This window comes from Carcharhinus amblyrhynchos, chromosome 2, assembly GCF_965287045.1.
Source record: "Carcharhinus amblyrhynchos chromosome 2, sCarAmb.v2.hapA, whole genome shotgun sequence".
Lineage (NCBI taxonomy): Eukaryota > Metazoa > Chordata > Chondrichthyes > Carcharhiniformes > Carcharhinidae > Carcharhinus > Carcharhinus amblyrhynchos.
Genome location: NC_137325.1, coordinates 113,555,453 through 113,567,991, shown reverse-complemented (window position 1 = coordinate 113,567,991; position 12,539 = coordinate 113,555,453). Strand labels below are relative to the sequence as shown.

The following is a 12,539-nucleotide window of genomic DNA, read 5'->3' as shown; positions in this document are numbered from 1 at the left end:
GGGACTTGGGAATTATTGTTCAAGATTTTCTTAAGGTTAACATGTAGGTTCATTTGGCAGTTAGCAAGGCAAATGCAATGTTAGCATTCATGTCGAGAGGGCTAGAATACAAGAGCACGGATGTACTTCTGAGGCTGTATAAGGCTTTGGTCAGGCCCCATTTGGAGTATTGTGAGCAGTTTTGGCCCCCATATCTAAGGATGGGTGTGCTGGCTTTGGAAAGGGTTCAGAGGAGGTTCACAAGAATGATCCCTGGAATGAAGAGCTTATCGTGTGAGGAATGGCTGGGGACTCTGCGTCTATTCATCGGAGTTTAGAAGAATGAGGGGGGATCTTAGTGAAACTTACAGGAGGCTGAGGTCTGGATAGAGTGGACATGGAGAGGATGTTTCCACTATTAGGAAAAATGAGAACCAGAGGGCACAACCTCAAGCTAAAGGGATGACCCTTGAAAACAGATGAGGAGGAATTTCTTCTGCCAGAGAATGGTGAATCTATGGAACTCTTTGCTGCAGAAGGCTGTGGAGAAGGTCTTTGAGTGTCTTTAAGGCAGAGATAGGTTCTTGATTAATAAGGGGATCAGGGGTTATGGGGAAAAAGCAGGAGAATGGAGATGAGAAAAATATTAGCCATGATTGAATAGCGGAGCAGACTCAGTGGGCCGTGTGGCGTAATTTTGCCCCTATGTCTTATGGTCTTATCCTGAAATCACATTTGCGATCACAGAAGCTCCTGCCTATTCCTCCAGCTAATGGATCCTCTATCAGCTGCCTCTTTCCATTGCCTCAGCAAAGCAGCCAGCATAATTAAGGACCCCATGCACTGCGGACATTCTCTCTCTTCCACCTCCTTCTGTTGGGAAAAAGATACAAAAATCTGAAGTCACATACCAACTTCCCTGCTGCCATCAGAATTTTAAATGGACCTACCTTGCATTACGTTGATCTTTCTGTACACCCTTGCTATGACTGTAACACTACAGTCTGAATTCTCTCCTCCTGAAGGGTACGCTTTGTCTGTATAGCGCATTAGAAACACTTCTTTTCAATGTATGCTAATACATGTGACAATAATAAATCAGTACTGCTCTTCTCTTTTCCTCCCCTCCTGTATAGCTAGGCCACTCGTGGTGCCGCAAACCTTACTCCAACTGCACTTTTGAGGAACAATGTCCTCTCTAGCATCCAAAACAAAAAACTGATTAGCAAACAGGACTTTGGGGGACATCTGTGCTACCTGCCTGTTCCTCTTGGACTGCCCAGTGGTCACTCTTCTTGCCTCCATGTTCCTAACTTGCAGTGTGACCACCTCTCTGAACATGCTGTCCATGTAGGTCTTCGCCTTGTAGGTGAGGCACAGTGACTTTAGTTGCTGCTTGAGTGGCAAAACCCAAAGCTCAGGTTTCTGCAGCTGTGGTCGTCCAACTCACTGGCACTGTCCACAACTTCCCACATACTACAGGACAGTAATGAACCGCAACTGAGCTGCCCTGCTATGCCTTTATTTCATTTTGGTTTACTTGTATTAATTTAACTTGGCTTTAACTTAAACCTCACCAGTATTGATAACCCTAGTAATGATAAATCCCAACTAATACTGAATACAGTTTCCCAGTTGCAATAAACCTTACTTAAAGTGAACATGCACGCACGCGCACACACACCCACACACACACCCACACCCCCCCCCCCCCCCCCCCCCCCAAATTGGAACTTAATTTGCAACTCACTCAGGCATAGTTTCCTATGACCTTCTGATGTGTTACTAGCTATTTTAGCTTCCTGCTAAAATAATTAATGCCAATTGGACCAACTATTTTCAGCTGATTGACATAATTACCACTATCAGGCAGTTCCTTGTTTAACCAGATAGAAATAGCAACCTTCAAGTACGTTAAACTTATCAGAGCTTGAATCTTGATCTCTATTTAAACTTGAAAAAGACTTGGTGGAATGTGAACCTCATTTTATTTTCACTCTGATTCCATCTCACTCAGGCTCACTTAGTCTCCTGCCTCCTCATGAGTCCTTACTGATTGTCCCTCTCCTGGGCTAGTGCATATCATTGCTGCCGCCCTGCTGCAGACCAACTTAGGGATTGTTATTGATGCGTTGTAATGCTGGGTGTAAGGATTGTGCCACTCTGTTAAGGAATCAGGCATGTTAACATCCAAAGTCTGCACAGCTGTGCCAGTAGCTGTGAAAACTTACTTGAGAGCTGTGCTTAAGCTCCATGGAGACAGACAGACACTCCAGGGTAGACATTTAAGGCCTTGGAAGTGAAAAGAAAGAGCATACATCAGTTTTGGCAATGTCACAATCTTGACAATTGGCATACTCTGTATCTTCATCGTTTAGTCATTGGAATAGTATGGGGAAGTGATAAAATGCACAGAAATTGAAGGCTGGCTGCTAATGAGATTTGTGTAGGAGTGATGTGATAGAGAATTCTTGGCAAGCCAGAATGTAAAAGGATGGGGAATTTAATCACAGATATAAGTGAATCAGAAAGTGCAATCCATTTTCCTAGCCTGATTTTGATCATAAAATTGTATTCCACGTTCTATCCAAGACGGGAGAGGAAGGCTTCTGTGCTCGCCACTTCATTTCCTGCAACTGCAGTTTTTTTAATCCTTTTGCTGGGGAGGTGTGTGCCCCTTCAGCTACTGACTGCACATCTTAGGGATGCATCATAAAATCTTGAGTGTTGCCCCTGTTTTCTGTGCACTTGTCCAATCCACCTTCTGCCTCCTCCAATTTACATGTCCACACTGCCTTTAAACAGATTTGAAATCCGATTATGTTGGTGTGAATCATCTCCCCTGTGCAGCCTGAATGCATAAAATCTAGAAGTCACATTTATTGTTATAATTGCGTTGTGATCACAAATTCCTTTTTACTTTTCCCACGCGGTTCCCCCTTCACCTATCTTGGAAATCACCTTCACATTAACATTGGGGCTTTTATCTGTCTCCTTGTTGTAATTTCTGTTTATCATATTCTGGTACCCCAGCCTTCTCTTCTGGTTGAATCTCCACTTCTGTGTTCATAAGAACATAAGAAATAGGAGCAGGAGTAGGCCATCTAGCCCTTCGAGCCTGCCCCGCCATTCAATAAGATCATGGCTGATCTGTCGTGGCTCAGTTCCACTTTCCCGCTTATGTTTCTTTTTGGCTGTGAGCTGCTTATGGCTGCTGGCAGTATTGAGGATTGGCTTCGTGAGAAAAGTGTTACTGTCAATGAATCTCTTCCCATTTTGGTGCTGAAGCCATGCATCTTTGACCCTGAACCATCACAGGTGATCAGGGTCATACTTCTGTCAGTTCACCTAATTACAACAGTTCTGTTCCCCGGACTGAATTGCACTTAACTAATTGGAACCATGGCAGCACGGTTGCACAGTGGTTAGCACTGCTGCCTCTCAGCGCCACGGACCCAGGTTCATTTCCAGACTTGGGTGACCATCTGTGTGGAGTTTGCATGTTCTCCCCCTGTTCACCTGGGTTACCTCTTGGTGCTCCAGTTTCTTCCCACAGTCGAATGATGTGCCAGTTACTTGAATTGACCATGCTATATTGCCCCCTAGTGTCCAAAATGAGTAGACTGGGGGGATTAGTAGGGTAAATGCATGGAGTTACAGGGATAGGGCAAGGTGGGGTGGGGGGGGCGCTGGTGTGGTTGAGCTGGGTAAGATGCTGAGTCATGCAGATTTGCTGGGTTGAATGACCACCTCCTGCACTGTAAGAATTCTATGATAATCCAGTTTTCTCTTAGTGCCTCAATTGAATCAGCTTCGACCACGTTGTTAGATCATGCATTCCAGATCCTAACCATTGATGCTTTTGTTAATTACCTTAATTCTGTGCCTACTGATTCTCAATCCTTCAACCAATGGGAGCAGTTGCTCTCTATCTACTCTGGCCTACTTCTGTCAAATCTCCTTTCAACCTTCTCCAAAGAAAACTTCAGACAACCTCCAACAGCCACTGCCTACTTTTTCCCTGCTATAGACCTAGCTCCTCCCATTATCAAAGTCTGTGACCATGTGCCAACCGACTCAAAAACAGCTTCTTTCCTGTTGCCATCAGACTTTTAAATGGATCTACCTCGCATTAAGTTGATCTTTTTCTGCACTGGTAGCTCTGATTAAGAACATAAGAACATAAGAAATAGGAGCAGGAGTAGGCCATCTGGCCCTTCGAGCCTGCCCCGCCATTCAATAAGATCATGGCTGATCTGTCGTGGCTCAGTTCCACTTGCCCGCCCTCTCCCCATAACCCTTAATCCCCTCTCTTATCAAAAACCCATCAACCCGCGTCTTAAAAATATTTAGCGAGGCAGCCTCCACCACTTCAACGGGCAGAGAATTCCAGATATTCACCACCCTTTGAGTGAAGAAGTTCCTCCTCAACTCCGTTCTAAACCGCCTCCCCTTTATCTTGAGGCTGTGCCCCCTAGTCCTACTGTCTTTTTTGAGCGGGAAGAGTCTCTCCACCTCTATCCTATCCATCCCATTCATCATCTTATACGTCTCAATGAGATCTCCCCTCATTCTTCTAAACTCTAACGAGTACAAGCCTAGTTTATTCAGCCTCTCCTCATAGCTCAACCCCCTCAACTCCGGTATCAGCCTAGTAAACCTCCTCTGCACTCCCTCCAAGGCCAAAATATCCTTGCGCAGGTGCGGCGACCAAAACTGCACACAGTACTCCAGCTGCGGCCTCACCAATGCCCTATACAGCTGCAGCAAGACCTCCCTACTTTTATATTCAATCCCCCTCGCTATGAAGGCCAGCATCCCATTCGCCGTCCTGACCACCTGCTGCACCTGCAGGCTGGGTTTTTGCGACTCATGCACAAGGACCCCGAGGTCCCTCTGCACCGTCGCCTGCTGCAGTTTTTCGCCACGTAAGTAATAGTCCTTCCTACCATTCTTCCTACCAAAGTGGACCACCTCACACTTGCCAACATTAAATTCCATTTGCCATTTCCTGGCCCATTCGCCCAGCCTATCTAGATCCTTCTGCAGACTCTCCACACCCTCCACACAATTTGCCTTTCCCCCAATCTTGGTGTCATCAGCAAATTTCGACACCCTACACTCGGTTCCCTCCTCCAGATCATCTATATAAATGGTAAATAGCTGAGGCCCCAGCACCGACCCCTGGGGCACCCCACTAGTCACCAACCGCCAATCCGAATAGCACCCATTGACCCCCACTCTCTGCCTCCTATTTGACAACCAATCCTCTATCCACGCTAACATCCTACCCCCAACTCCATGTCCTCTGACCTTCTGCAGTAACCTCTTGTGAGGTACCTTATCAAACGCCTTCTGAAAATCCAGAAAGACCACATCCACCGGCTCTCCTCTATCCACCGCCCTAGACACATCCTCATAGAACTCCAGTAAATTTGTCAGACACGACTTCCCTTTAATGAAACCGTGTTGCGTCTGCCCTATCAAGCAATTCCCTTCAAGATGTCTCGCAATTTCCTCCTTAATGACGGATTCTAACATTTTACCTACCACAGACGTTAAACTAACCGGCCTATAATTCCCCGCCTTTTGCCTGGCACCCTTCTTAAACAACGGCGTAACATTAGCCATTTTCCAATCTTCCGGCACTTCCCCGGAATCCAGCGACGTCTGGAAAATAACCACCAAGGCATCCACTATAACCTCCGCCATTTCTTTCAGAACCCTCGGATGCATTCCATCCGGTCCTGGGGACTTGTCCACAATCAGCCCCTCCAGTCTGTCGCGCACCACCTCTCTAGTAACAGTAATGTCATTAAGACCCTCCAGTCCTACCACCTTTCCATCGCTAACACCCGGCAAATTATTCACGTCCTCCTCCGTGAAGACAGAAACAAAAAAGTTATTCAAGACCTTAGCCATATCCCCATCCCCATAACCATATCCCCATAACATTCTGCACTCTCTTTTCCTTCTGTATAAATGGCATGTTTTCTGTATAGTGCACAAAAAAACAATACTTTTTATTGTATACTAATACACATCATCAATAATAAATATCACACACCATCCAATGGATAGCTTTTGATCCTTTCAATCAACTTAATCCCAGGGGAAATCTCGATCTATAAATAAAAATCCACCACCTCTGTCTTAAGCAAACACTACATGGCCAATATGAGTCATCATCCTGCTCTTCTAGCATCTGAATTGTGTTCCTTGCAGGCATACTGACTACCCATAGAATAAAGCTGAATTTTTAATATTCCTCTTAAGCATAAAGAAAAATAAATCTATCGCTATCAATTTTGCTACTATCATTACACCTTTCACCTGCAAATTTTGAAATGTGCCCTCTACACCAAAGTGTGGGTCATTAATTTATAACAGGAAGAGAAGGTCTTCTACACTGACCTCGAGGGAACTCTACTTTAAACCTTCCTCCAGTCCAAATAATAACTGTTCACCACTACTCTTCCTGTCATTCAGGCAATTTTGTATGTATGATTAACTCCAAACTTAAATGATTTGGTCAGATATTAACTGCTATATAATAGAAACACCCCTGTTGTCACAACAGCAAATACCCTGTATTACTGAGCAATCCTATGGGCATTCTGGTGTATTAATTTGAGTTGTTGGTCATGCTGAAACACATTTTCTTTGGCATTGTCATGTGTCTTCTGTTCTTTAATGCATATCCTTAATCTTGCTCAACCTGTTTGAGTTTAAGAAGTTAAATGTAATTTCCCACGAAACACTGAATTTAAGAAGCTGGTAAACTCCTAACTTCTGCTTCCTTCATCCATTTTTTATTTGAAAGCTTGTTGCTGACAGTTTTTACTCCTACACGTTCCCAAACCTGATTCTTTCAGTTGATGTTCACCTGCAACTATATTTCAGGTACCACCACTTTGTTCCTTCAAAGCTGCCTGTTGGTTGTTACTCAGAATCATCCAGATTGATCCCTGTAATCTTGTTCTTTAAAATAAGTTTCTAGTGGCTAATGGTTAAACTCTCATTCTGATTGCTTTCAATAGGTATTTATGGCAGATAGGTATTAGGCAATAGGTATTTGTTGCAAGTTCTTCATTGGAGTATTTACAGTATACAGGCTAAAAGTAATGGGCGATTAGAAGATTGGGAAAGGTTTAAAAATCAACAAAGAATGACTAAGAAGTTGATAAAGAAAGGAAGGATAGACTATGAAACTAAACTAGCACCAAATATAAAAAAGGACAGTAAGAGTTTTTACAAATATATAAAGAGGAGGAGGCTGGCTAGAGTGAATGTTGGACCCTTAGAGGATGAGAGGGGGGATTTAGTGGTGGGAGATGAGGAAATGGCTGAGGCTTTAAATAAGTTTTTTGCCTCGGTCTTCATGGAGGAGGACGCAAATAGCTTGCCGGATATTAAAGATAGAAGGATGGTAGGAGTTGAGGGCCTGAATGCGATTACTGTCACTAGAGAGGCAGTGCTTGATAGACTAATGGGACTGATGGTGGACAAGTCCCCAGGACCGGATGGAATGCATCCCAGGGTTCTGAAGGAAATGGCAGAGGTGATAGTGGATGCCTTAGTGATTATTTACCAAAATTCTCTGGATTCTGGGGAAGTGCCAGAAGATTGGAAAACGGCTAATGTTACGCCGCTGTTTAAAAAAGGTAGCAGACAAAAGGCAGGGAATTATAGGCCGGTTAGTTTAATGTCTGTAGTTGGAAAAATGCTTGAATCCGTCATCAAAGAAGAAATAGCGAGGCACCTGGAAAGGAATGGTTTGATAGAGCAGACGCAGCACGGATTCGTTAAGGGGAAGTCGTGTTTGACGAATTTATTGGATTTCTATGAAGGCGTGACTAGTGCGGTAGACAGAGAGGAACCGGTGGATGTGGTGTTTCTAGATTTTCAAAAGGCGTTTGATAAGGTGCCTCACAAAAGGTTGCTTCAGAAGGTTAGGGTGCACGGAGTTGGGGGTAAGGTGTTAGCGTGGATAGAGGATTGGTTGCCTAATAGGAGGCAGAGAGTTGGTATCAATGGGTGCTATTCTGATTGGCGGTTGGTGACTAGTGGAGTGCCGCAGGGATCGGTGCTGGGGCCTCAGCTATTTACCATTTATATAGATGACCTGGAGGAGGGGGCTGAGTGTAGGGTGACGAAATTTGCTGATGACACGAAGATGAGTGGAAAAGCAAATTGCGCGGAGGGTGTGGAAAGTCTGTAGAGGGATCTGGATATGCTGAGCGAGTGGGCGAGGACCTGGCAGATAGAGTACAATGTTAGCAAGTGTGAGGTTATCCACTTTGGCAGAAATAATAGGAGGGATTACTACTTAAAGGGCGAAAAGCTGCAGCATGCTACGGTGCAGAGGGGCCTTGGGGTCCTTGTGCATGAGTCGCAAAAACCCAGTCTGCAGGTGCAGCAGGTGATCAAGAAGGCGAATGGAATGCTGGCCTTTATAGCGAGGGGGATAAAATATAAAAGCAGGGAGGTCTTGCTGCAACTGTACAGGGCACTGGTGAGGCCGCAGCTGGAGTACTGTGTGCAGTTTTGGTCGCTGCACTTGCGCAAGGATATTTTGGCCTTGGAGGGAGTGCAGAGGAGGTTCACTAGGCTGATACTGGAGATGAGGGGGCTGGACTATGAAGAGAGACTAAATAGACGGGGTCTGTACTCATTGGAGTTTAGAAGATGAGGGGGGATCTTATAGAGACGTATAAGATAACGAAAAGGATGGATAGGGTAGAGGTAGAGAGATTCTTTCTGCTTAGAAAGGATAGCAGGACTAGAGGGCGCAGCCTCAAGATAAGCGGGGGTTGCAGTTTAGATCAGAGTTGAGGAGGAACTTCACTCAAAGGGTGGTGAATCTCTGGAATTCTCTGCCCATTGAAGTGGTGGAGGCTACCTCGCTAAATATATTTAAGTCACGGGTAGATCGGTTTTTGACAGACAAGGGAATTAAGGATTATGGGGAGAAAGCGGGAAAGTGGAACTGATCTACTTCAGATCAGCCATGATCTTATTGAATGGCGGGGCAGGCTCGAAGGGCTAGATGGCCTACTCCTGCTCCTATTTCTTATGTTCTTATGTATGTTGCAATGTACATTTTATATTTTTAAATTACTTCTGTAGTGTACAACACAATTCAGTCTGGTTATATTATATATATATATATATATATGTGTTGCAACTGAATTATTTTGTGATTTTTTTTTTAAGTGGTGTATTAAACTGTAATCTGTGGTCTTTCCTATTTTGGATGTATTGTAGTTGACAGTTCAATTGATTTTCTACGTTTGGCTTGGATTGTTGTATTTGCATTGATCAAGATTAACCACCATAATTTTGATGTTAAATGGTGTTGAGTAGACTTTTTAAACAATCTTATTGACATCCAATTAACTCTTAAAGGTATTTAAAAAATGGATTTGACTTTAGATTTTCACTGTTCCATGTGAAATATTTCCTTTTTAAAGTTGACATAAAGCATCTTTTTTGTTGCAGGGCAAACCAGAGGCAAACTGGAGCCAATGGACACCATCTTTGTAAAACAGGTTAAAGAAGGTGGACCAGCACATGGAGCTGGATTATGTACAGGTACTGAAAAATCGTTGCGCTTTGTATTGTTAGTTACAGCAGATCATTATATAGTTGGTTGGCACGGTAGTTAGCACTGCTGCTTCTCAGCGTAAGGACCTGGGTTCGATTCCAGCCTATTTGCATGTTCTCTGTGTCTGTGTGGGTTTCCTTCCACAGTCTGAAAGACCTTGTGGTTAGGTGCATTGAGTCGAACAGGTGCCGTAGTGTGGCGACTGGGAGAATTTCACAGTAACTTCCTTGCAGTATAAGCCTTATTTGTGACTAATAAAAAAAAAGCTGTATTTCACACTGGCCTTTGATATATTAAAACAGGTCATGTATTTTCGTTGCACCTATATTGTACAGAAGATTTAAACTTCGGTGTACTTTGAAGAAATGGTGCAACTTCTTGTGGCACTGCTGGGACAGCTGCACTCAAGTACAAGTTATGTGTAATGGTACATTAATTGTACAGATCCTTCCATTTTAGTGACATTTGTGTAAAGGTGCTGATGTTAAATGTAGTTAACTGCCGAGCACCTGTATAGTTATTGTAACTGCAGAGGTGAAAGGGGTTAGAGGGAAGGGTAGGAGGTGGCTTTCGGCAGCCTCCCCCTCCCTTCCTAATGTTGGGTCTCAACTGGGTGGTGCCTGATATAGAAATGTCATTTCCACCTTGCCCCCAAATCCCCAACCTGGCTACCTGGCTGTCCCCTGAAGACATTGCTCTTCCTGCATCATGGTAGATGACTGGCTTTTAAGAAATCCAATGAACCTACCTACCTACACTTGTCCCTCATTATATCAAGATCAGATAACCACCTCCTACCTTCATCAGTGGGTTGCTAATCAGCAAGGGTTGGAGGGCCTCCCATTGATTCTGTGTCATGAGCCTGACTTTATGGCCTTTAGAGTTATCTTTAATTTGGCGGGAGCATTGAAAATTGCAGTGGGTGTGCCTCAAGTATGCTATGATGGGTCAAGACCTAGAACTGGCCCCTATTTCTAATTCCCAACTGTTTATTAAAAGTCCAGTCTTGTTTTGATGTTTAAGAACTTTTTACTTAGAAGTTATATTATGGAAACTGGCCATTCTGCCCAACCAAGAGATTTCTCGCAACATCAATCTCCACGTGAGAAGAAAAATTCTTTCTTTGTGTCTTGAGATGTTTGACTGAATTGAACGTGTTAAAAGGCAATTGCAAGTTGCTATCACGTTTGTACAGCCCATTTCCATATCCCTCCAACTTTTTCCGTCGACCTATCCAACTTAATCTTCGATACTGACTTGTTGCATCCAATAATGCAAGGAATTAGTCCTCTCAACTTTGTGCAAAGAAATATCTGTCAGAGTTAACGTTTCAACATGATGACCATTCATTAAGATTGAAAAAATGTCATGGACATTAACCAAGTGCAGTGGCAGGGGAGAGAGTAGGGGGAAAGGACAGAAAGGGGTCTGTAATGGGATGGAATCGGGGAGAGATTATATGACAAAAGGGATGATGCTGCAAAGTATCGTAAGGGATGAGTAAAGACATAAAAGATGATTCTCAAGCAAGTGTAGATAGGAATAAGTGTCCCTTGGATGAAGGAAAGAGGAACAAAAAGATATGAGAACAGTGATTAGGATTGTTACTCATGTGGAGTGTTAAGCTCCCAGTTGATAATGTTGGATAACTTGGTAGATCCTTAAATTTTTTTAGAAATGTGGAGGAAAGTTACTGAAAAAAAAATTAGCAGGAGTCTGCTGATGAACTATTAACACAGTAAAAAGTTTGACAACACCAGGTTTTAGTCCAACCGATTTATTTGATAGTAAATGCACAAGCTTTCAAAAGCTTGTGCGTTTACTATCAAATAAATCGGTTGGACTAAAACCTGGTGTTGTCAAACTTTTTACTGTGTTTACCCCAGTCCAACGCTGGCACATCCACATCATGAGAACTATTAACACACAGATTATAGCATTTATTGACAAGAAAATTAACTATGTTACACCAGGGAAAAAAAAACTAGGAAAATCTCCATACAAACACACAAATGATCAAATATTTACTATTCCGTCACCTGAGCTATCTCTTTACAGACTCATCCAAATTTGGAAAGACGAAGCAATTTACCACATCTATCTTGTGCTCAGGGTAAGCATGCAATACATGTGAACTAACTGGCGAACTGTGGTCAGACACGGCACAATCCAAAATGAATAATTGATACAACCAAAGCAGATGCAATGGATTTCTTAACAACCCACACAGACGCAAGTCACACATTGAGCCAACGGGTGTCCTGAAACGGTCTTTCTCACATGCTTCCACGTTTGAAGAGCTCAGCTTGGAATTAGCTCCAAACGTTGCTCTCACTCTGACAGCTTCAAGGATCCACCTACTACGGTTTCAGTCTCGCCTTCTGAAATTCCTCTGGATCTCTCAGTACACTCAAGCTCCACCTTCCAAGCATATTTACAGATCTTTGACCACGTCAAGCCAGAACACTGTTTAAAAAAGGCCTACGTAAGGAGTCACCAACTTTCAGCTGCCTGCTCAGATCTTCAGAGGTTCTCTTAAGCCTGCTTCACTTTAAGGCTGCTCCTCACAACTCCTTCTTTAATTTGAAACTTTTTTCTCAGCTTATGTGATTTATCTTGTCTATGGGATCTATTTCAGATCCCTGTCTTTGTACTGCATGTAAATACTAATTGTTAGTGTATGATGGAGGAATAATGCAGCAGCAAGTACTTTACCTTAAACAAGTTTATTGTGCATCCAACTTGGCAGAGATGTGAACTCCATATAAAATTCCCACAACAACTGTTCCAGCTGTGTCCATTTATATTCTTTTGGAGGTTGAGCCAGTAACCATATGACAGTTAGCTTAGCAATTGAGTTGTCACACCATGCACTTGCTGATAAATTAACAACTTGATTTATTATTGTCACATGTATTAGTATACAGTGAAAAGTATTGTTTCTTGTGCGCTC

At 43.3% G+C, this 12,539-nt stretch overlaps 1 protein-coding gene across 4 annotated transcripts in view; it reads left to right on the top strand.

Moving 5' to 3' along the window:
• arhgap21a (Rho GTPase activating protein 21a) overlaps positions 1 to 12,539 on the top strand; it is a 215,185-nt gene that overhangs the window by 114,705 nt on the left and 87,941 nt on the right. For all 4 annotated transcript variants that reach the window (XM_080211355.1, XM_080211346.1, XM_080211363.1 and 1 more), the window contains one exon: positions 9,481 to 9,573. In XM_080211355.1, the coding sequence (XP_080067481.1) occupies positions 9,481 to 9,573 (93 nt within the window). The remainder of the gene's footprint in view (positions 1 to 9,480; positions 9,574 to 12,539) is intronic.